At 40.0% G+C, this 26,494-nt stretch overlaps 1 protein-coding gene across 1 annotated transcript; it reads left to right on the top strand.

Annotated features, from left to right (window-relative positions):
• The first annotated feature begins 1,866 nt into the window (after nt 1–1,866).
• Nucleotides 1,867–22,671, top strand: htr1d (5-hydroxytryptamine (serotonin) receptor 1D, G protein-coupled). The gene is made up of 2 exons (XM_046413883.1): nt 1,867–2,793; nt 20,076–22,671. The coding sequence occupies exon 2, from the start codon at nt 20,993–20,995 to the stop codon at nt 22,145–22,147; it is 1,155 nt and encodes a 384-aa protein (XP_046269839.1). The 5' UTR covers nt 1,867–2,793; nt 20,076–20,992; the 3' UTR covers nt 22,148–22,671.
• Nucleotides 22,672–26,494: the final 3,823 nt, after the last annotated feature.

Here is a 26,494-nt window from a genome sequence, read left to right as displayed (position 1 = left end):
GAGGGAGAAACAGCAGTTCAATCACAGCACGTAATGAACTAACAAGACCGCTCTGTGTGCGAATTAGTATGGCTCATGTAGTAATATGATTTTAAGAGACATTAATTGTACTTAAAAGTTGAGCTTTTCGGAGATTGATCTGATTGATGCCGTAGTTTGACAGAAAATATCAGTTTAAATGAAGGTGATGGTAACAGCCATGCAGCTTTACTGTCTCCAGCAGCCTGAATTGTGCATCTGTTTAAAATGTATTTGGGGTAAACCAGGAGAAACAGTTTTCATGGCAACATAAAGCTGAATATTCTCTCTGAGGCAATGACATCATTTAGGGGACTTTGTTTTTGTCCTTTTCACTCAGGTTCAACTGATGACACCTGAAGCTTTGATATTCACTGTGTGACATCCAGTTATCAGTGCGGGCCATGTTTTCAAGAAGAAGCTTCACATCATGCAGGCTGCTATCAATATGTGGCTGTGCAAGAGCTGCACATGTGCTTGTTTTTTTCCTCCCTCCATCCAAACAGAAGCTCATCCAGGAGTGAAAAGTTTTCCTGTGGCAGCTGCTTATGCTTTCTAACCGCTCATTATTGCCACCCCTGCAGAATGTGAGCAAAGACCTCTGCAGTGTGGTAAAGTTTATCTAAGAATGGCTGAAATGTGAGTTTATCATCCGAGGCATTTTCAAGATAGCTGTCTGCAGGTAGTTTCCCTAACTTTTGTGGAAAAAAAATAAAAAGGTACCTGCAAACTGACAAATAGCTGTCAGCAAGTTTCTGCAGCCTCATAACTAAAAAGTCACCTCTTCAAAAGTAGGATGATACATCAGCTGACACTTGTAGTTTTCTACACTGCTGTTCTTAAATCTGTTATGTAATTTTGCCATTAAACTGCTCAAACAAACTGAACAGAGTTCGTATTTCTCCACTAAACTCCATGTGTTTTGCCAGGAACTACTTTATCTGTATCAGTTTGTAGTTTTCTCTTCCTAATATTCTGCAAAATCTTTAGCTTTATATCATAATGAGTTTTAAAATATATGTAATGTTCATCATACAGAAAACATCCATCCATTTTCTATACCGCTTATCCATCAGGGTCACAGGGGAGCTGGAGCCTATCCCAGCTGACTACAGGCGAGAGGCGGGGTACACCCTGGACTGGGCGCCAGTCAATCGCAGGGCCAACACACAAAGACAAACAACCACACACTCTCACACTCACACCTAGGGGCAATTTAGAGTAGCCAATTAACCTACTGTGCATGTTTTTTGGTATTGTGGGAGGAAGCCGGAGTACCCGGAGAAAACCCACACAGGCACAGGGAGAACATGCAAACTCCACATAGAAGGACCCAGACCGGGATATACAGAAAACACCAAATAAGAAAATATCACATTATCATGTTTTGTTTTGTTTTTTTAAAAAAAAAAGCAAAACAAACCTCCAATATCACCAGTAGTAGTGAAGTTTACAGCATGACTTACACAGCAGGGTATATTTGTTACTACTGCATCAGCATTACAGCACAAGTCATGTAAACACTGTGTTGACATGAGGGTAATGTGCACAGACGATGCTTTACAAGTCATGGAATTTTAATGAAAGCCATGCACGCAACTACTCTCAAGCTCAGCAAGGTCACCGGCACAGACTTACACAGAGTGTGGTCGTCGTGTTGTTGGGCTTCTTTGGCTGTTTTCACACTTTGCTGCTCTTGATAAAAAACACTGTAACTGCTCTGAACCCAAGCTGATCGCAGCTGGACGCGAAACTACAAACTACAAACATTTGACAGTCATGTTTAAAGTCTCCACTGGGATCGGTGTTTGACACACAAAGACTGACTTTGGGTGCAGTGTGACTTTAAAGTCTGGACTCTAAATCGAAAACATTGAAAGTATTGAGTTTTTTTTTTTTTCAAAATAAATGTGACCTCAGAACAAGAATTATGTTTTTTTTCTCCAGATATTGAAAATAATTTTAATATAATAATAAGTTATATATAGTTGCAAGTGTCTAACAGAATTCAGCTCACAGAAAATCAGTTATCGTCTTGCTGTGGCATCCTGAACTGTCACGGGCCTCTGGGAGGTCGCTGCAGCCGATCTGCAGAGCATCTGCCCCACCTACTGTAACAGCAACGTGGTGGACTGTCAAGGAAATCCGCTGAATGTTCTTGTAAACACACTTCGGGTGTGCGCAGCCGATTAAAGTTACTCTCAGTGTGTGTCGGTGGGGCACACAGACTCTGTCGTGCACCAAGTCCCATCAAAACCTTCAAGAAACGCAGATTTAAACACAACGTGTTAACGAGTGAAATCCCCTCCCGGAGTCAGATGAATCGCATCAGCACCGAGAGGCCCCTCCGGGAGTTTAATTGTTGGAGGAGACAACCCACAGTGAGCCGCGCTGATGCAGCACCGCACTTTTTTCACACTTTTAACACGTTTTGGCGATTGAACTCTGGGAAAAACCACCTCTGAAGTCACTATTATCAAGTGAGCCGGGTGCCATAAATTCGCTCAAGTTTGCGGGATAGTTTTTTTTTTTAAACTGTGTGTTTCTGTACAGAGAGACACGCTGAACGTTTCAGACGAGACGCAAAGCAGTCGCACAACAACACCTACAGAAGCCGCTGCCGCTCTCTGACTGTAACCAGTCCGTGTTTCGCTGGTTTGTACTGGACGTGCGTAAATGAAGGACAGCTCTGCCTGTTTCCACGACTGCTTTTGTGCTCCGCTTTTACGAAAGAGAGAGAGGAGAGAATTTCGTCAGATGAAGAATAAAAACATGGTAAGTTTTTTATGAAATTCTCTTTATAGAATAACCTCACCACCTGTCCGTGTTTGTTCCCATTACGCACGGATCCGAGGTCGCAGAACAAATGGTACCAGGTTATATTCCAAGTCCATACGGAGCCATGAGTGAAGTATAATGTGTTTACTTGCGAAAAGAGCTCTTATGTCACATGTAAGAATATTACGGAATAATCAACCAGCTCTGCATAAAATCATGAAATAATCTCATAAACAAGAGACGTAACAGAGCGCGATGCGGTCACTGGCACCATTTAAGTCCCGTTAGGACTATTTAAGTGGAGAGGAAAATGTCACAAAGTAGGCTATGATAAGGTCACTCGATACTGAGGACCACAGACACAAGTCCCTGAGGGGAAGTCTTTAGACCTTTCCGTGGGATGAAGGCTGTTACTTTAAGACATGCAAGCTCACATGGATAAAACCTACATAAAGTCCTAATGTGCCAAAACGGATTTTCAGAGTTAGGATCATGCCTTCAGAGGAAGGACGTGATGTTTAAAAGCTGAAAAAAAAACGCACCCTTTTTAGGTCGTCAAGGTCACTGATTGTAGCTTTGCATGACTTTACAGATGGGCTAAACATCCTCGATCCTGCTAGTAATTCCTGTGAAAATAATGATAACAAGAAGGTCAAATGGACTTTTTGGACTGCTTGACATATCTGTGTGGACCCCTGGGGTAAGGTTTTTGCTGATGGAAGGCAAGGCAAGGAGTGAGACAAAGCTTATTTAATCACTACACAGTTTAAATTCCTATGTAGGGTCATATGCATGTTTCAAAGCACGGTTGCGGTGATGGTGGTGATAACTGGTTTAAAGTCAACCATTAAAAAGCATTTGTGTTGTGGTAATTTGACTCCTTGCTTAAACCATACTTTGATACCATAATTGGCTGTTTGTGGACAAGAAGTAGAAAAATTATAATTTTCAACATCCGCCTGATAGTCTTCACTTAGAAGACGTAAACATTTGAATAACATGAGAAGATGCTTCTTTGGCCATTAGCAGCTGCTGGTGAGGAGGAGAGCTGAGCAGCCCTAGCATTAAGTCCATTTCAAGTAGGAAAAAATAGACCTATCCTGTGTGCGCTGAAGCTTTTTGCAAAGCCACCTCATGTTTTCTTCGCAGAGACAGAGAGAGAGAGAGAGAGAGTTACATTTTTACTTCAAGTAGCTGACTGATGTGAAAGCAAAATGAAAGCGAATCAACCTCACGGTGCTCTCATGAAAAGTATTTTCCAGCACACAATGTCCCTCCATTTCGATCAGAGACTCACACACATGGGATTTTCTATCATGCTCCTCACCCTTTTCTCCCCAGTCCTCTCACACACAAGCAGACCTGCTGCACACACACACAGAAGTGAATCGACAACCTATTAAAATGACATAAACCCATATTGATATAATGCTATCCTCTCTACCTACTTAATAATGACATCGAATTAAAAAAAAAATGGAAACACTGAATGTTGAATTGCAGTGCTGTTGAATATGTCATTTTCTTACACGATGATGGAGGAGTTTCCTCGCCTCATGGGGCACGAGAGACCGTATCACAAAGAGGACTCATTTGTAGCTCATTAGGCAAAGGATGAAATTCTGGTTTAATAATTGATGTTGGAAGAGGCAATTAATGCTCGATTCTTCCAAGAGTGCACCACACAGAAAAACAGTTCTCTCTAATAACATCTTTTTACGTGTGGCTGATGTGAGGATAAAAAGGAAAAAAAAAAAAAAACCTTTGCTCTCTTTTTCTTTCACTTGCCTGGAGTTAAATTTATTTCTTTGCCTATACGAACTGGAGCTGAAAATGGATTTCCAATTCAGCTAAGTGTGGAAAGTGCGTTTACCTGTACTAACCTAAGATGCAGTCGTGAGCTTAGGTGTTACGGCTACAGCCAAGGAACGTGCCGTACATTATTACATTTGCGTTACCTCACATTAAAAGACTACGCCAGTCAAGTTGCAGATTACTTTGAGAGCTTTGTCACATGGTGAAACAACAATCACCTGAGGCTCGACACCATCAAAACCATGCAGCTTGTGGTGGACTGCAATGCTTGAAATATGGATGATGTCGCAAAGAAAGCTACAAATTCTAAAATATATATGTTTCACACACACCTACACCCCAGCAGCACAGAAGAGCTGAGCAATCAGCACAGTTTCAAGGTTATACTGTTGAATAAAGGACGGAGGAGTGTCTTATGTGAGACAGTGAAGTTGAACATTAACCTTTGGGTATAAAATGTCGTAATTTTATCCTAATAGACATTTGTGTGAATTTTTGTAATAATTAGCATTGAATTACAGCCAGAAATGTGTTTTGTGAGGTCACAGTGACGTTGACCTTTGACGACAAAGTGGAAGAATGTCGCTCAAGGCGATCCTGAGATATCACACTCATGAGAATGGGATGGCTGTATAGGAAGGTGGACTGACAATCTGAAAGCAAAATGTCCCGTTGATGACAGCAGATCCACAGCCTACTGTTATTTCCCCTTGATGCGATCAGTGCTTTGTGGCTCTGCTGTGCTCTTTATTGGAGTTGGGCAGGTTTACACTCTAGCAGCCCCAGCTTAACTCGATACCCGAGATAACATTACATTTGCCAAACTCATCACTTAGTTCTCATCCTAAAAGCTTTTCCTCTTGTAACATTAAAAATGAAAACATAGCCTATGTTAAAATATAAACAAGTGTTTAAGCTGTTGTCCTTGTTATCACACTACATAATACTAGTGTGCTGCAATACAAAAGCAATGCAGAAACAGATAATCACTTGCAGGACTGAAACTGTGAGAACAAGAAGCAGATGTAAGCAGTTGAGTTAGAGCGTCATTCCACAATTTTGACCTTTGTCACCACTTGGTTTACGCATTTCAGGCTGTACCTAAAATCTCACATTTTCAGGATCAGCTAAAAGACATAATGTAGCATAATGTAGACTGTTTACAGTACCCACTACTATGAGTTGGCTTAGTAGCAGCATCACAGCAGAGCAGATGGTGAAGCAGCTTCTGTGAAGAAAACTTTACTGTTCAGCTGTAAAATACCCAGCCTGAATACGTGCCTCTGTCACAACTCTTTCAAGTAGCGGAGAAACCATAATGATGTGTTTGAAATGTAAATTGTGGAATACTGACTAGCATATACATGCACTCATTATTTGGCCCAAAAGCTGACATGAGAAAAAGCTAACTACTGTCAGACAAATGAAATTTCCTGAACTCAGCATGAAGCTAATGTGACAGCAGGTCTCAGCGTCTCAGTTTAGCAGTAAAAATACACAACGTAAGTGAATAAACTTAAAACAAACAGACAAACAGTGTCTTCCAATGAAAGCAAAATCAAGTAAACATACAAAAGGTTTAGGAAGCTTGCATCAAAGTGAAGCGTGAAGTGTGACATCAAAAGTTGAAACTGAAGAAGCTGCAGGAAGAACAAGTGGAAGAAATAATCATGATATAACACCAATCATAAGTGTCATCCAGAACAGGAACCATCACAATATCAGGCATCCAGCTATGAGTCATAAAAGCAGCAACCGTGGGTCCCATTATGATACCCGAAGAAAGAAAGGCACAAATGAACATGCAGCAGTATGAACAAGTTACTAGCGACAGGCTAAAGACTGGCTAATGTAAAGCAGGACAATCAGGACCAACCACCAGCCAACAAACTCTGTATGGTCAACTGTAAACTGTGAGCCAAAGATGACTCAGTGATCCACCTCATGAGGATGTTGATCAGACTCCTAATATGTGGATGGCTGATACCGAAGCCGAGGGTTTCAAGAAACTACAGGATGGGATCCACAGTTAGTGATCTTCAGATATTGGCTGGTATAAATGTTAGCCATGAGGTAACATGCAAGCTGCAGTGAGATTACGAGTCCAGCGGGGTTAGAGCCAAGCCCACCTCTAATCCTGATGCCCAGAAATACCAAACACATCTGGGTGCATGCAGTATTTTTAAAGGTGGAGGAAGACATAACATTTTTATGACCTATATGGCACAGCAAACTAGGGCTGCAACCATCACAATTTCACAAAATCTAAACTTACAGTTTGAAAGTGCTTGTTTTGTCCAACCAACCCACCGAAACTCAACACTACTGGTCAAAGTTAGCCCTCTACGGACACACGTTTTACCCATCTCAGTCTATGCAGTCTTCACAAGCAAGAGTTTCAAACTTTGACTACATTTGCGATGCATGTGAATGCGCACATAAAATGCACACATCACCTGGTTTAAGCAACTCAGTTCCTTTTCCATGGCGAGCTTCACTTTTCTCATCAAATCCTCTTGTTGCAGTTTCCGCCTTTGAATTTTCTCTTTACACTGGAATTAAAGCAATCCAGAAAATTGAGACCGTATCGGTGGTAATCCCATCGGATTTACAGGCAGGATTATTCACAAGGGATCAAAAGAGGTTTTACTCTCTCTCTCTCTCTCTCTCCATCATCATTTTCTACATCATTGTTTCAGCACCATTGTTTCAGTTCACTACATTGTTCGGCCTGAAGGCAATGTTAATCATGTTTTGTTTTTATTCCACATGATTTTAACCTCAGACATCTCCATGTCTTTGACTTCTTAGACCTAATTTTTCTTGCATTTTTCAACTTTTTTTTTCTTTTTCTACTCTTCTACCACTCTTCTCTTATCTCTTTCTTTACATAACTCTTTGTATTTTTTTTTTTTATTCCGGTACGCCCTTCCCATCTCTTACCAGCATTGGGCCCTTCAGATGAAAGTTGTAATTACAGATCATTACAATTTTTCACTTACCATGAAAATGGCTGCAGGGTCATATCCATTCAAGCCTGTACTCACAGCAGCAGCTCAGCCGCGTAGGCCATTAGCGGTCAGTGTTTCAAGATTGACTGCTTGTTGAAAGATGCCTGCTTCTCCCAACTGAAGGAGGGAGCTGAGAGTCCTGTCATTTGTAGACTGAAAGCCTGCAGGAAGAAATGTTGAATTAGTGGAAAATACCAGAAACCAATACAGAAAAATGCAGTGTTATGAGAAGTGTCTGTGCTGCAACACACACCTGGTTTAGCACAATTTTCACCATTTCTACTTAAGCCATGAATTGAAAAAAAAATGTAAATGTTTTTAGAGCCTTTGAGCCTGTTTTCATAATTACAGCACCTTAAAATTACATTCAGGTTAAGAAAATATCACCACAACCGTTGAAAACGTCACAGTTCCAGCCCTAATGGTGCTTTCACGATCCTACAAACGTTTAGTTAAGTTTTAAGAGTTTTGGCTGCTACAGATAATGACGAAAAGTGCTTCTTTGTTAGAAAACACTAACTGAAATAAAAGACAAACTCATGTTCTGTTCACCATATCAACATAATCATGGCTTGCCAAATTTGTTTATTATAAATTCTCTATTAGCATATTTCGACACAGCAACTCGAATTTCAGTAATTGTTAGGAACATTTTCACTCCTCTTGCTGCTTCTGGGACTTAATGGGGGTCCAGTTTCATCCTCTGCTGCACTGCTAGCAAAAATATTCTTTCTTCTAACGTCTCATACCTCAGAAAGACATACTTTCTCAAGTTAAATCATTCTCTCCCTGTGATACTGCTCCAGCGACCCGTCGTTGACAGACATTTTCTAATTATATCAGGTAATTCAGGTAATTATTTCAGCGCTGACATGGCTGGTTTTGTCCTGTATTTGTTGATTTATAACAGCAGGAAACTACGCATTTCTTTTTCTTTTATCGTTGGTAACTTTTTGTAAATTAAACTTGCCTGGTTAAACTCCAGTTGAAAATATAATAGTTTTACTATGTGACTCAGATTTGAAGTATAACTACTAAACAGGGAACTTTGACCTATTTAACCACTTATAGACACGTAGAAGCCTATACGGATGCAGGGCAGCCTATATGGAACTTTCTCCACTGGAAGGGCACCCCAGAGGACACTTTATCTCCTCTTCTTTCACATTAGGCCACAGTAGAGAGCACTTTATCTTCCAAAGGGGAATCCCAGAGGGCACCTTTCTTATCAAACATTGGTGGGTCCACCAATGTTGCCTTATATCACAATTTAAGGGGCATCAGTAAAGAAGAGGTGAATTAGGCAGTAGTATTAGTCATTATGTAAAGCAGTTAGTGCACTAATAAAAACGTCGAGAGGTGTGAAACGGGTGCACTCTTGAATCAGTACTTAAAGTCAAATGAAGCTGTAGTGAGGATGGAGAACCTGAATTCAAAAGCACCCTGTTTACTTGTTAGTTTCAAAGGAGATTCAAAGTTTGCTTGATTTGCCGCAGAGTTGTGGTGTTTGTGTACCCGTGTGTTAACTAGGTAAGGCTGAAAGGCTGCACTCTGTATAAAGTATTGGGTCAGTATGAGTAGAGTTGGCTTGGAATATGGTCTCTTTTGTTAAATTCATTAACATATCACGCTTCAGTGTCTTCTGAATGTTCCAACATCTCATATTTCTATTCTAAAGTTAGATTTCAGACGATACTCAAAGTTGATAGCGGCTGCTCTGTCACTTTTTCAACTAGTTCATTCAGTTAATTGACAGCTTCTTCCCGTCAGAAACTCGATTCTAATTTTGTTCGATAGCTCTTCCAACCGCACAGTCAAGATGTCAGAGTTTTTGTTCTTTTTACTTGCAAATGGGCTTCCACATGATTTCTCTGGGGTTCTGCGGTGCTATATGGATCCATCCTACTTAATTGACAATATAAATCAATACACTATCTCCATGAGAGTTACATCCAGCTAACCTGTATTGCACGTTTGCAGAAATATTCAAAACTGTTTAAGATACAACAAAGGTAACTTGTTTGACCAAGCTTACAATAAGAAATGCCACAGTTTATTCCTTTTCTTGATTTCTCTTGATTTCATTAGTGCAGCCACTAATTTTTCCCAGAAATATACTGTTTGTTTTGAACTTATTTTCAAAACAAAAAGGAGTTCTAGTGAGCACAGGACATAGAGATGCATTAAAACAGCTGAAATCACAATGAACACAAACAGACGCAGTTTTAATGTAAGTAGATTGCGTAAAGAACAGGAAGTTTAATCAAGGAAATTAAAATTTCTGTTGATGTGTAGGTCATGTTTTGCTTAATTCGTCTTTTTGGCCACCAGTTCTTTGTATACGGTAACCTTATCCTGTTACTTTTTAACAACATTTCTGAGTAATTCTATTAGATATGGACATCATATTTACGGTATACAAAAACACAGATGTATGTGTACTTGGCATGAAGCATACAGTTGGTTGATAAGATTGTGCACAAGATCAAATCAGCCCACATGTGAGCGTCTCTGCTGAGATCAGTCTACACTGGATCATCTGTAGCTGCAGATCAATGCATCGTCGCTGCAGCTCATCCTCCAGACAACATGCACAGGGCTGCAAGGTGCAATTGTCGGTCCAATTTCAGCGTATATGCTAACCCTCGGCCCTATGAATCTCAGTGTTTCATTTCACTGTCATGTCGATGACACTCGAGTATTTCTCCTGTGAATGTTCAGCCTCAGTATGACCAGGTCCAACTTATTTCTCTTTTAAAGACTGTATAAACAAAATACCTGAAAACTTGAGAGACTATCTGCTAAGAAGTACATGAAAACAGACAGGTTCCAAATTCTTTGCATTCAACCCTGAACATGTTTTTTGCATGAACATTTTCTGATTTTCTGAGCATGCCATCAGGAAATATGAATCCCCATCCTTTTATTTATCTAAAATACAAGTTGTGCAAAATCAGGGTACAAAGATTCTCTTTTCCGACCCAACACTTATGGAACTCGTTGACAGAATAATTAAGTGTTAGTTGAGGGTTTATAGCAATCATAAATAACAGTAAATAATGCAAATACATGATAACTGAAAACTTTGCTGTGTATATGTAGCACGCAGCTTTGGGACAGGTAGGGTTCCAGTGCTGGAGTATCATTGGGTTTCTCAAAATATAATAAAGCTGACAGATATGCCGTGTAGTGTGCACTGTAGACTAATAGAGGAAAACGGAGGTGAAGCAGGAACTTTTTGCTCCCAAAGGTTAGTGATCAGGGAGCTGAAACATCTTAATGAACTCCCCCAATAAAAGTTCGAACCCCAGTTTCACAAGTTACTCACTGGCTTTATTATTCAGCTGCAGTGATTGCTGCTTATTCCTGCCCTGATTATTTCTCTGGGACCCTTGATCACTCCCTATCTCATATTCCATTTGTCTTTACTTTATACGTAAAACAGTTTGTTATTTTCAGTCGTGTGTTATCTGTATTATTTATTCCTCTTCTCCACATTCTCCGTGTCATTACTCATTACTCAAGTCAGTGAAACCAAACCTCTAATGTGCTTTCATGTTGTCCTCTTCAGCACTCACAAAACAAACATCCGCTGTTGTCTCCTGGATGGATCATTGTTTCCTGACCTCTGTTGTATCACTCCCCCTTCACTTTTATGACTCATGCACACACACAAACAGGGGAGATAAAGATAAAAGGCCTCCTGTTTGTTATCATCTGTTCATATGAATTCCAACTGCAGAGCTCCTTCACTTTCACTCATCATATTTACATATATTGATATTGTTGGTCAAATGACCACTATGACATCCAGAGTTTAAAAAATGCATCTCACTCATTTCATCTCATCTCGTCTGAGGACTTTTTATTGATATTGTTTCACTTATTGACCTTAAAGGTTGTTACCAATATGTACAATATATGTAGGCTTTAGGAATGACTATCTGAATAGTTAAAAAAACAAACAAACAGTGCAAAAAAAGAAAGACAAAGAGAGAGAAAGAGGCCCAGACTTTGCAGAGATTGTATGAGTGGGCAGGTTTATTTTATGTAATGTAATTTATATGTGTGATTTTGTTATTCTGTGAAATTACAGTTTTACACTATGTGTAAACAGTGATGGCCAGTAATAGCTGTGTCATTTGCAGGGTTAAATACACACAGAGGAGCCAAAAGTTTTAAAGCACTGACAGTTGAAGTGAATAACAACATTAATTATCTCTTTACAACGCAACGTTATGCTGGGAAACAAGGAGTCCTGACATTCACGTGGATGGTCCCATCTACCCCCTTAAGACCACTGACACCAGTTGACCCCAATATGTTGCAGCCGATTTGGGTCCTGGGGATTGCGGGGTGGGGGGATGGCCTACATGGATTGGATCTGTTCCAGCGCATCCAACAGATGGTTGATCTGATTGAGATGTGGGTAGTTTGGGGGCCAGGTCAATGCCTTGAGTGTTTTTTGTCATGTTTCTTTCTCGTTTTCATGGTGTGGTGAGGTGCACTACCATCAATAAATGCCCTGGCCATGAGGGGGTGGACTTGGTCTGCAGCAGTGTTTGGGTGGGTGCTACGTGTCAAAGAAGATTCACATGGATTTCAAGACTCAAGGTTTCCCAGCAGAACTTTGCAGTATAAAGATCCAATCAATATTCACTTCACCTGTCAGTGGGTTGTTTATTTTGGCAGTTATGACATTAGGACAGAGCTTGTACTTCAAAAGGGGGTGAATGTATACATTGCATTGTTATTTGTGCATCACATCGCGAGTCACATAACCCAGTGTGGGTTGATATGGCACAGATGCAGTAGTGGGTAATACTGCTGTCTGTGCATCAGTGAATAAGGATAACGGTGGGTCAAAACAACCCTTTGGTGGAACAGCTTGTCTCAGGCATTATGAAGAGGAAACATATTTGTGTTTATAAAGAACACAGGTTTTCTCAGATTACTTGTCTTCTTCTGTTGTATGTCTGACGGTGTAGCTTCTCAAAGTTTATAGTTTCCTGCCAGCAGTGATAGATACATGTGTTATTTTAAACTGAAAGCTCAGACTACCATTATGAAGTACTAAGCATTACCACAACTAACCACAGGTGTTTGAGGATTATAACTCTGAGGGTTCATTTTCACTTCGGTTATCCGCCAAGTGGTTAGTAGAATGTATCAGGCCCTACCCTTTGGGACATATGAAATCCCAAATTATTTCTAGCGCCTGACTTAACTGAGGTTACATCATTGCAAACATTAAACATTGGTTTATATATTTCACATCATTCTAAGTATACTTTTAAGTGATGAATTTGACATCGTAAGGACTCACCAGACACAGTAGCTCACACAAGGATATTTTTAGGTTTGTCGGCCACTCTATATCAATATCGTCCCTACAGCACTTTCTGTTCTCACCAGCCCTCTCTCAGTGTCTTTACAAAAAAATGCTCTGCTGGCAGGAGGCCAGCAACTCTATATGACTGTCTGCTTTTCTGTCGTGGCTAAAAAATTGTGTGTTCATTTATGACAAATAGCTCCATGATTGCGATGAACAACATTAAGAGATTCATTTGAACTGGTGTATTTCTGGCAAATACCCCTGATGTCAACATATTTTCATGTATAATTACCTCAGTAATGTAATCAGGATTAATATGGGAAGCCCTAGCGCTTTAATTTGTTGCATGAAATTATAACCTGAACCAACTGAATATGCAGTAAACTGGCAATGCAATTCACATCCAGTCTGTGTTATCTGGCTGTAACTACTGGCACTATTTCAAAATGCAAGTCAGTGTGATAATTTGCGAAACCATTAAAAACTATCTCGTAATTAATTCCTGGAAGGTTACAAATGATCTTAGAAAAGTTTTACTGCATAGTTTTACTTAAATATGAGGTAGACTGTAGTTAGTAAAGAACACTCGCAGCAGTGGTTAATTTAAAGTTACTTATAATGTTATTTATAGGCACAAGCTCATGTACAAGGTGAAATGGTTCTATTCAGGTACAAGAATATAAATGGCGTGCTGAGATGGGACGAGATGGAGCTTGTTGGAAGTGAGACAGTGTCTCTGAGTCATGAATGTCTGTGATGACAACATCAGTGGAAAGAAAGTTTACAGGTGTTCATGTGCTGAAGGAATTTCGTTTGTTAAAGGTGAGGTGCTCCCAAAAGTGGATGGAAATTTGATTATTTCATGTGGAAAATGGATGCAGTTTTATTCTCTTGGACCGATTTCCTATTATTTTGCAAGTCTCTTTACAAGCATTGGGAAAGTGCGAACTCACAGACTGGTTGAATCGGTGTTAACTACTGTGATCCTGCACAAGAACACAAATGTCAGGAGAGAATACTTAAAACTTATCTTTTGTTAATACAGCACTAACAACATGTTAATCTCGAGCTCGTTTATCTTCAGAGACCTAAACCAGATTCCTTTCTGTCCTGTCTGTTTCTGTCTCCTCCTAAGACACACACATTTGCACACAGCCGACTGTGACAGATAATCTCTGTATCAGCTCATCCAAGGCCCACTCTCAATAAAGGGCCTCTTAGGTGTCCTAGATTTGTACTGGACCTGTTCCACTTTCTAAGGGTCGTGTACATAGTGTATATATATATAGTGAGGAGCGTATTACTGTGGAGTGGTGTAAAAACATTGGTGGTAAGGTTGTCTCTGCAGTAGGATGCTATGGTGTGTTGATAAAGTTTATTTCAGGGAGAAATGGATCCAGGAGAAAAAATATTAAGAGCTGTGTTTGAAAAATAATAAATTGGGGGCCCTTCATTAACAGACAAATTGTGCTGAGAGGCTGAATTCTTCCGTTTTCAACAATCTGTTCCCATTCTATCGTCTTACAGAAGAGCTGAGATTATCCTTCCCAGCCCAGTTTGTACACAGAGGTTTGAGAACGCCACTGGCACTCCATTACTTCCTTCTCACCCCCTCTGCAATTCATTTTCTAGCACAGGAATCAGTCACCATAAATCAGCTCAAACCTGTGAAGCCCCTTCAGTGTCCTCCAGTGCCAGTTCCTGTGAAGATTAATTGGTATTTTATGTGTATGCTTACATTTGAGTCTGTGTTTGTGCGTGGGTGGATGGTTGTAGGGTGGTGCAAATGGTGCATGGATGTGTGATTGTACACGTGCATGCTTGTGCACACGTGCAGCCCACGCAGCCTGAGAAAAACTCCTACTCTCCACGCTCCCAGGCATCTGCGAACAATGGAGATAAGATAAATCCTCAGGAAATAATGAGATTTCATTTCGCTATTTCCTGAATTGTAGTGCGACATGCCAGCATTTTGCAATTCATATGTGCCATCCATTCATGAAATGTGCTTCTATTAGCACACCGTACCGGTACTGCTGTTGTTGAATCTGATATTATGGACTACATCTTCCCCACTGTCCGTTTTGTTTTTATGTACTTTAACCTTTAGGCCATACTTTGACGAATGTCAGTTCTGAAGTCACGTTGGATATTCAAACATTCCTACTAATCTATATTTTATAGTTTTATTTTCCCATACATGATGGAGACAGCTATCAATAATTCAGTGTTCACATAGTGTTAAGCAAACTACATTGTAAAAAAATAATTCTGTTGTGAAACAAAACAGTAGCATCGTGGACTGCGTCGTGACCGTACTGATGAGCAAAAGGAAAACATAGACACTGGCCATGGGACAATCAAAAAGGAAATGGAACGAACAAATGAAATAATGATTGATGTTAGAAGTCAAAGGGCGATGATTTGGTTTCAGAAAAGTATGTGAAGTATATAGTGAACATACACAAAAATGTTATGTTAATCTCTGGAATTTTTAATGAAGTAGGAAAGTTAAAATAATTTTAGTTTCCTACAGATGATAGAAAATATTATATTTTATCTGTAGACTACAGTGGTTTAGTACACCATCTTATCTGTGACTAACTAGCATCTTTTAGGACTATATAACTATAAATAACACTGTAGATTTAACATTTATTTAACACCAAAAGCAAAGTGCAGTTTCGGGTACTGTCTTCAGTAATTTCTCTCAGGCTGCATACAGCTCCAATAACATTCGACAGTAAGATGGGGAAGCCTGTCTGTAGCCTGAGAGGCGAAGTCCAGGGCATGAAAAGGGCTGCAAAAGCCCTCCCGCTATCTGCTGGTGTTATTCTTACTGCTTGGAGCCTGTGGCAACCCAGATGATCAGATACTCAACATATTTATCAACTCAGATCTTCCCACATCTGGAAAGTGGCAGCAGGAACATGAAAGAGCAACATTCAGAAAGAGTTTATCAAGAGAATCAATCAATCAAAAGTGAAAGTGATCAGCAATCATCCCCAGTGTTCGTTTACTGTGTTTCAAGCTCAGCTCACAACATTATTCTTTGTGAAGTTGCAGCTCAGCAGATACCCTGACTCATTCCTCTGTTTACCCCATCACAAATCCCCAACCTCTCTCTCCACTGAGGTGAACCTCCAACCCCCACACATGCACCCACACACACAGTACATCCGTGCTCACCTACCGTTTAGCGCACGCTTGAGTAAACACCAGACATTAGCTGACAGCAGAGGTAGCGATGGCTCTAGCTCCTCTGCGCTAAATCAATTAGCTTCTCTCTAGTGGGGCCATGCGGCATTTGCAGGCCTGCCAGGTTCAGGGGGCATTACACTCTTACCCAGGCCAACAAACAGGCTGCCGCACACGTTGCAGCATCTGCTTGGATTTGGCCCAAGCCTGAAAGGAATGAATTGGATTTGTTGCGAATTGGGTGTGATGTAATGGGGCCAACTGTGATATGGTAGACCTCCATTTCTGCTCTTCTTCAGACCCACACAAATGCATTTGTAATGTTTTGTTTATGCTTTTTTTTTTATAGTGACTTCGCTTTGTCATACCTACTTTTTCATTTCCCCCCTTGATGATGAATGCACATCTCACCTTGGGCTGAGCAATGTCTCTGTGTATAAGATCTTCAATTTCAAAGCCAGATGTAGAAACTAATATAGTTCACACAAACAGTATACCGTCCAAGGCCTGTTCGGAATTGAAAACCCTTTCCTCTCATTCATTCATTATGAACCTCATTACCTCATTGTGCTATAAACCAGACCCTTAGGAGATAATCCCTGTTCTTGACTTGTTTGATGTATAAACAGATAAGCTTTTCAGCCATTTATCATACATGACGCTGTACATGTGTGTGTGTGAGAGAGAGAAATGATATTCACCAGAAACATATTACAGTATGGCTGCCTGCAACACAGACAAGTGAATAAATAAGCTGATGCTGTCCGCTACAATCATCGTACTTAGCTGGCTGTGTGGTGCACTCAGTATTACAACACGAGGACTGCGCACTGCGCTTATCAATCTCTTCTCCACTGATGCAATGAAGCGTGACTGTAAGGTAGCCGTGCTGTGTGATGCTTCACCCATCAGTATGTACAGCGATCTCCAACACATCTGCACATGAAGTTTTTCTTCTTGAATCTACAGTACATGCAAAAGAAAAATACAAATGCAAGTACAGACATGTTTAAAGAGGCACTGCTTCAATTTTACACTGGAAGTCCTCTGACCTCTGACCTTACTGACCTCTGCTTCAACTAGACTAAATGAAACACTAAACTGTACTCCTTATTATGTACCTAAAATATTCAGAATTTAGGTCCTAAAATTAAACAGACAAACTTATATTTACTGTGTCGTTTATTATGGATTAGTAATTACAACACTTGACATCTCTGGATCTTTGCAGAGCTAGGAATGTGCCATGGAGAAAAACAAAAGCAAATTTGTGCTTTAGATTGAAAAACTGTGCATAACTTATTGCTTTCACATTCTCTCAGTGGACTGACTGGATTACATCAGTTCTTATTTTGATCTTGGATTGAAATATGTGGATTTACTTTTGGGTTTTGGCTCTCAAACACAACATTCATTTATCTTCCAGATGCTGTAAATGTATTTTACAGGATATTGTTTCACCTTATAAATGCTGGTGATATTGTGGATGTCACTGAGTTCACAAAAGCTCAAGATTCATGAAGCACTTTATAAATATGTAACTGAATGCGCCACAATACTTTTTTTTTCTCTGCTGCAAAGATACAGAATATGATATGATATCAAGTACACAAATTATTAAACTGAGCATCTCCTGGGTTTCACAGTAACATATTTGATCGTCAACAGTTACACATATTTTATATTTTGAGCAGGAACATTCAGTCAAGATTCGAAATAAATTGCTGTTCATGATGAGAGCTTCTCTACTAACCACTACACTTTAACACTGAAGAGCTGTTTCTGTTCTGCAGCATTATTACTATTCATGAAAAGTGAACAGCAAATCAGCAGAGCTCAGTCAGACCATTGTTTGTGTTTCAGTCTGAGTTTGCCTGGGTGGGTACGATCAGCACTCTGTGCCCTTTGCTTCCTTACTACGCGGTATGTACAGGTCTTTGTTGGTGGCAAACCACTGGTTGACTTACCCTCATGGCGGTTTGAATGTCATGGAGCAGGACAAAGTACCCAACACTACCCAACAGACATTCATGGTTCGTCAAGTCTGATCTGACATATTTTGTGTTTGGTGCTAATTAGCAAATGTTAGCATGGTAAGAATCTAAACATAGATGGTGATAATGGTAAACAGTATAACTGCTAAGTATCAGTGTGGTAATAATGACATTTGTTTTCAATTATTCTTTCAAAGTCGTCACCACTGAGAGTAAACATTGCATATCAGAAAAGAAAACAGATGGATCAGTACTTAATTTGATATATGAAACTATTCATGTTCGCTTTTAAAGGAGTGTGCAAAAGACATAAGGATAGTTTCACCCACCGTTTAATATGCCTACATATTTTCACGTCCAGAGCACAATCGTACAACTGACAGCCCAGCTGCCAATAAACACTTGAGCTGCCGGGGAGTTTGCAGAGTTGTATCAGGAACAAAGGAACACTCAGAAATCAGCCTTGACACTCGTAATGTGGCAGCAGAAGGATGTGTTAACTGTGAAACAGCAAACATTTGAAATTGGCGAGCGTTGTCATGTGTTTGTTGGCAGCTTTGTTCCTTAATATTCCAACATCACTTCACAGCTTGTTGATGTGTGAAATACAAAAGAGTTCAAAGAAAAATAATTAACAGCTGCACAAACCTTTTTCCAATAACTGAATTGTAAACACCTCAGCCACTTTGGCTTTTTTTTTTTTTTCGATGCACAGAGTTTTACAGTACACATGTACGTAACATTAAGAAATGCATTTACCATTGCAAATTGCTGTCAAGTCTCAGGGGTATTTGCTCTGTGGGTTGCAATATGGAGACAAGTGGTTTCAGCTTTTGCAACTGATGAGTCCTTTCGGTGTGTTGCTTAATGTATATGTTTGCATAATTTCTTTGAATTTTAAGTGGTCAGTATCCGTTTTGCTGCTGCTGCTGTTAAATACTGAATTAAAGTAAAGCTAATGTATTGAAGGAAAGCAGGGAGTGACTTCTGAGGTGATTAACATTTGAGGTCCTCATCGAGACACAAGACCTCATTTCTACATTTCGGTTTCTTTCCCTTTCATTGTACTTGAAAGTAAGCTCGCCATCCTGTGATGATCTTCTGTTCCTCTTACCCGGAGGCAGCATGGTCAGTGTCTCTTTGTTCCTCTGCCGCTGTGCTCCAGTTTCTGAGCACCATAGCATTAACAAAACTGTGAAGCAAATAGAATAGAAAAGAAAAAAAGATATTTCCATTTAGGAAGTTTCTGTGCTTAAGACAAACAGCCAGTTCAATAAATTGATCTTTTGTCTTTTTGGAATATTTATAGTTACAATCAATTCAAATGAAATGCTGAGTGAGTCAGAGATGGAAAGGTGTGAACCAAAAGTGTTTTTGGAGGTGCCATTATTTTTTATTGACGTTTATTGGGTGAAGAGCCAGGAAATGTCCAGCCAGTTTTAAACCCGGGAGGCTGTAATTATTTGGTCAGTGTTTCAAACCACTGGCCAGTCAGAAAGTCATAAAATTCTACCATAAAATCTTCATACTTAATATTATGTTGGGAAAGCATAGAGCTGCTAGCAGATAGCTCTAAAGTCTAAAGACAGTCTAATTACTGTTATCATTATTATTATTATTATTACAGTTATTGAGAATGTAGATATAATAGATTTCTTCCTTCCTTCCTTCCTTTCATATTTATGTCTCCGGGAGATTTCCATCTCAATCTTACCACAAAGCAACACAATAACTGGAGGTGTGTGGGTGTTAAGACCACATGTTAATTCATAACGCTCCATTTACAGGTCAAAGTTGATTTCATAAACTGTACATGTGCATTTATTGTAATGTCTGAAACTTCTCATGTAAGTGGTTTGTTTGTGTATGCATGTTGAACATGACTAATGTTCCCTCCTGTTTTTCCCTCTCATTTGTATCAAATAGGATGAACATGCTGCAGAAGAAGCCTCATAAAGGTCTGACCAAAACCTTCTTAGCTCTATGGACACAATAACTGAGAGCCTGTGAACCGTGAAGAGGAGAAGTTAATGCATTAAATACAGGGAACCTGAAAAAAGCTTGACTGACAACTGCTTTTCAGCAAACTCGCATATAACTGCCAAAAGCTATATGACTACCAGAGAATTATCAACTGGACGACTAGGATTTTTCCTAGTCTGGTTTTTGATGTGGATCATGTAACTGTAATGTTCTGGCTCTCCAGTGTCATCGAAGACGTGAAGCAAAGCCAAGTTACAGTAGAGAACCACAATTAAAAAGACTTCACGTGGGCTTGAGAATACATAAGAGAGACAAAAAGCAAACCTTTGTATCCACCGTCATCTTCTTCCTTCATGCAGCTCCCTGCTTAGCTTTATTGAAAAGGAGGAGCCCATTAAAGCATTTGACAGATAGGAAGGCTTGGTCTGAAGGTGTTGGTGGCTGGCTGCCGGTCGGAGATGAGATAAGAGCCCTGGGAAGAGAGAAAAGAGGTGCCTGTCTGACAGGAGCTGAATACAAATTAGGATTCGTCTCTCCTGCAGCTACACCAGTGAGGCGAATCACTGTCGGAGAAGCGAAATAGACAAATTAGTCTGCTTCGATTACAGGTGCATTAGTTGTGAACTGAAATGATGGAATTAGGTGTCTGCTAAAGAATGATATGAAATCACTTGGCAATGCAAGTGATGGGAAATGAAGGAAAATAAAGAGCATAAAAGACAAGTGTCTGCATTTTCTACAGCTGACAACAGTTTCGAGCCACCGTACAGCCTTCACCAGGGCCATGCCTGAACTGATCCATGCACAGTTTTAGATAACAGTGATGAGGCTGGTCTGAGCGTTGAACTAAAGAAGGCAGGATGGAACTGGATAACAGTTCACTGGACTACTTTACCAGCAACTTCACAGAGATTCCTGCCACTGCTACAAGTCCGCCCCAGAGTGAGGCCACACTACTCGGCCTCCAGATCTCCCTCTCTGCGCTATTAGCTGTTGTCACCCTGGCTACTGTGCTCTCAAACGCCTTTGTCATTGCCACCATCTTTCTGACCAGGAAGCTCCACACACCTGCCAACTTCTTGATTGGTTCCCTCGCCGTCACAGACCTGCTTGTATCTATTTTAGTTATGCCGATTAGCATCGTCTACACTGTCAGCAAGACCTGGTCACTAGGGCAGATTGTTTGTGACATCTGGCTGTCGTCTGATATCACTTTCTGCACTGCTTCCATCTTGCACCTGTGTGTGATCGCGCTGGACCGCTACTGGGCCATCACAGATGCGCTGGAGTACTCTAAACGCCGAACCATGCGCCGGGCAGGGGTCATGGTCGGGGTGGTGTGGGTGATCTCTATATCGATTTCCATGCCTCCACTTTTCTGGCGGCAGGCCAAAGCCCAGGAGGAGCTGACAGAGTGCGTGGTGAATACAGATCAGATCTCTTACACCCTATACTCAACCTTCGGCGCCTTCTACGTCCCCACAGTGCTTCTCATCATTCTCTACGGACGGATCTATGTTGCTGCCCGCTCTCGAATCTTTAAGACGCCATCGTGCTCTGGGAAACGTTTCACCACAGCACAGCTCATCCAGACCTCTGCAGGCTCTTCTCTCTGTTCTCTTAATTCCGCCTCCACCCAGGAAGCACACCTACACTCTGGCAACGCTGGAGGTGGAGGAGGAGGGGGAGGATCACCTCTGTTCATGAATAGTGTGAAAGTGAAGCTGGCAGACAGCGTGCTGGAGAGGAAACGTCTGTGTGCAGCTCGGGAGAGGAAAGCAACCAAGACATTGGGCATCATCCTGGGTGCGTTCATTGTCTGTTGGCTCCCGTTCTTCGTCGGCACACTTGTCATGGCCATATGTAAAGAGTGCTGGTTCGATCCAGTGCTTTTTGATATATTTACATGGCTGGGATACCTGAACTCTCTCATCAATCCTGTCATCTACACCTCATTCAATGATGAGTTCAAACAGGCTTTCCAAAAACTCATCAAATTCAGACGGTGCTCCTGAAAGAACTAAAAGTGGATTAAGACTGATATTACTTGGAATACAGGGAGTGAAAATGACAAAACAAAACTAGGTAATAATGACAATAATAGTACTTAAATGTTCCATCTTGTCAACACATGATAGCTGTGATATGTTTTTGTTTTTCACATCAGCAGCTCCGTGCCATGGCTCTTTAGATTCTTACAGCTTATCCTTCATATAGATTTATGCATGCGTGCTAATAAAACAAGAGAGATAATGTTTGCTTCCTCCGTAAGAATTGTGGGACTCATCTTAAACAGATATAGAAAATGAGATGTGAAGTCAATTTCATGTCACAGGGACACTGCTGGTATTTCTTGGACAAAAGCAAAGAAGGAAAAAGGATCAGAGTAACTGTATGGAATGAGCTAACTCAGAGGGACTGGATTCAATACAGCGGAAATGAAAAGCCATGAAATATATGTTGTCTTAATCTATTTGTCATACTGTATCTGCTGCTCACATATAATGTTTCTGTGGTACAGTAAAATACTTGGAAAGACTACAAACCAGAGATTCAATAAGTGTCACTATATATGCAATTATATTTGAAAGTGGCGTGTCTCTCTCTCTCTCTGTGTGTGTGTGTGTGTGTGTGAGAGAGTGTGTGTGTGTGTGTGTGAGAAGGCAGTTGCTTTACTGCACTATATGCGTATTTGAGCAAGGGAGGACTGTGAAGTGTTTGACATTTATACATGCTATTCTCCAGCGGGGCTCATCTCGTCATTACAGAGACTGAAATGGAAACAGCATTTTCACTCTGAATTTTAAGTAACACCCAATGGCATAGCAACAAATAAACCCTTTCAAAAATCTTATGAAACTGTATGCTGGAGCAAAGAGGACAAGGTTAAGGCAAGTGTTCAGCGCCGCGGCTGCTGAGGGCAAATTTTTTGTGATTTAATGTGTTTGTTTTCCAAGTTTAAATACTTGTTTTGCTGTTATGTGGAAGATTCAACCATTAGCAGATGGAGCCTGATTCACTGAGTTTAAAAAGGACCAGGACAAAGATGTTATGGTGAAGTGCAGTGTCCTTAATATTGTCTCTGTGTCATTGTTGTCTATAAGAGGTGGAACTCAAAGGTCGATGGTTAAATTAAACTGATAATTCCATAAAAACAAAAGATTTAGTAAGAAATAATTTTTATTATGATATGATATGATATCCATCACACTGTGTCTCCCATTTACCATTCAAGACTGCATTTGTATGTATGTCATTTAACACGCAGCGACTGGAGTCGATTTGTCCACATGCCCTAAAATCCTGTCATTTTTTGCTCTCCTCCTCCAAATAGTCCTGACTCCAAATTTCAGTGGTCACTGTTTAAATCAGTTCAGCAACCAATGGCCATCACAAAAATCTGTTAGCCAGGATCTTAACAAATGTATAAAGGCTATGTCTGTCTTGATTTGTGAGATCAATGCTGCCGGGTTGGGACTTATGACACATTGCTTCATCCACGTTAAGTGCCAAACACAGTTGTGATGAATGTCCAAAATGAAAATTAATGACTTCATTAATGAAGCTAATGAAGTCTTTCAACCAATTAATTAATGTATTTTTCAAAACATGCTAAATAACTAGATCAGTTATTGTATACTTAAAGCTAACAATATGAACCTCTTTAAAATGTTGAAAACCCTAGAAATCATGATGTTTATCCTCTCCTTTTGTCCCTTTTTATCCCTCAGTGTGGCGTTATTGAATTCAATATCACATATAATCACTAACCTTTAATCCAAGAGAAATTCAATATCAAATTACTTTCTTTGTCAATAGTCATTGTGTTTGTCAGCAAACCGCAAGCAAATTTAATAGCATTTTTAAAATTAGTCTCAGACATGATGGAAAACTGTACCCTGTCAGAGGAGATAAGAACATGAGGGATTTTAAGAAATGATTAAGATTGAGGGAGACTATAGAAGAACAAGTTTAAAAGAGAGAGAGAGAGTGAGAGAGAGAGAGAGGCAACGACAAGAGAGGTCATTCATCTGTGGAGCAATCAAAAAATATTTACACCCCTGATTTTCATCAACACTCAGAATCTTAAAGTTGAGACTTTAATCTGTTAAATCAACAAAACAGGAGTCAAACAGTGGATGCTGGATAACCTTCACATGTTTGTCCAATGGATTAATTCAGGAAGGACCACCAGTGTGGACACAGTTCAGTGAGTGCCAGCTGCCTTAAATACGGTGTGGGCATCAGTTCAAGAGGCTGGTGGGAGGTAGGAAACTCATATGATTCAATGTTTTGTCAAATTTGTCTCTGTTCTTTGAAATTCGTTTGGTCCTGTAGGATACAGAAATGATAAACCCACTAAATGGAAACTATAACACAAAATAGTTTGTTTGAATATACATGTATTAAGACATGCGGTATAGGTTTAGTGTCTGTGCAAGTGGCTCAGTCCACAGATGTACAGCAAAGGACAGTCACCACAGCTGCATCAAAAACACTGTCATCTACTGGACCTCCAACTATTTCTGACATCAATACCTCACGTTTGTCTCTGAGGAGGGCCTGCTGTGCATACATATATGCATCGCTGTGATAATATTCCCATCAGGCTCAGTTGTACTTTTTATTGGTGCTCATTAGTAAATGCTAACAGGCTAAACTGAAATGATGAGCACCATAAACGTTACACCTGCTAAACATTAGCATGCCAGAATTGTCATTGTGATCATGTTAACATATAGCCTCAGCACACTGTGTCTATTTCACAGTGATTTTAAGCAGGTTTTTACTATGTTGTGTCAAATAAGAAAAGTAACCAAATAAAATATACCTAAAGTAGACATTATGTATACCAAATACAGTGGATTTTTGAAAAAAAGGAAGTGGAGGTGAAACATCTCCAAAAAGCCTTGAAAAACAAATAAATAAAGATAATCAGCAAAGTAATCTCCAAATTAGGTCAACATTAGTGCGTAATATGTGTCATTTTAGTGTGATTTTTAGTTTCAATTGTGTAAGAAAATTAAATTGCACATTAACTGCAAAGTAGGACAGAAGTGAAAAAAAATAACGAGGGGGCGATAAAAAGCATTCATGCTTTTTCTATTAGCATACCAGCTACAACTTTAAATAAATAATCAATTGTCATGGCAGCTAATGGCTAATCTAACCCCCAGCGTGTCCAATTAATTACACTGAATGCACCAAGCTCTGAGAGGCCACATTACCCTTGTGGTGTGACAAAAAGGGTGTTCTCTCCAAACTTATAGGTGCATCACATTTAACAGTGTTAAACAAACCTAAATATTCAGGATACAGAATTAACCATCCCATAATTAGCCCACCAACTATTGATTTGATGTGTCTGGGAATCACAGAGGTGTACAAATGTGTCTTAATTAATTAGCATGTAAAGCAGATATCAAAACAAATTACTATAATGGAATATGTGTGTGCAAAGACCCAAGAAAGGACACAGAAGGACCATCCTTGTTTAAGAAAATAACACACAATTCACTCCTCTTGGGTTTAAATCAATATACGTGTGTCTTTCTCCACTGAGAACTATTAAATAAAAGCTAAAATGATCAAAAAAACAAAAAAAAGAAAAAGTATGCTTAAAGAAGTAAGAGAACCAAAAGTAGTTCTGTCACTATGCATCAGCATGGATAGGAGATGGCTTCAGATAATGTTAGGCTCCCCTGAGCAGTGAAACCCAAAGGTCAGGATACACTTAACCTTATAGGATGGGGAATGTCACTTCTCAACTCATGTAGGGAGTAAAGCAGTTGGAGGGGGCAGATTGGATGGAAAAAGAGAGAGAAGGGGGAGGGGATGAAAGGAGAGTGATAGACCTGCAAACAAACAAAATTAGCCACTTGAGACGGCGTCCAGTAGGCAGGGTTAACCAAGTCAGGCCAAAGGGCAATAATAAACATATACCAAACATATATCACATTAATTAGCCATGAAAACAGTCCAACAGATATATCCAGTCCATCTCAGCCGCCTTTTCAAATAAAATTTCCATGGGACCACTTACAATACAATATTGAAGCATGTGGTAGTAGAGCTGGGAACCTTTTTTTAAAAAAAGTTGAGATGAATGAGGACTTCATTAATTCGAATGTTTGCAAATGCAACCAAAGAAGCCTGGTCCTACACTATGGTGCATAATCGTCATGCTTCATTGATTCACAGACTGACAAACAGCTGTTTGTGTGTTTGTTTGTTTGCTGTTGTGGCAATGCTGCCGTAAAGCATTTGCAGTTTATCCTGTATTCATGATTTTTCCAGATGGAAAATTGACTCTCAACACATAAACTCTCAGATTGTTCAATGCTTTTTTAACAAAGGCTCCA

This window comes from Scatophagus argus, chromosome 15 (genome assembly GCF_020382885.2).
Source record: "Scatophagus argus isolate fScaArg1 chromosome 15, fScaArg1.pri, whole genome shotgun sequence".
Taxonomy (NCBI): Eukaryota; Metazoa; Chordata; class Actinopteri; family Scatophagidae; genus Scatophagus; species Scatophagus argus.
Note: the sequence above shows the minus strand (reverse complement) of the source record. Positions and strands in the feature narration are given on the sequence as shown.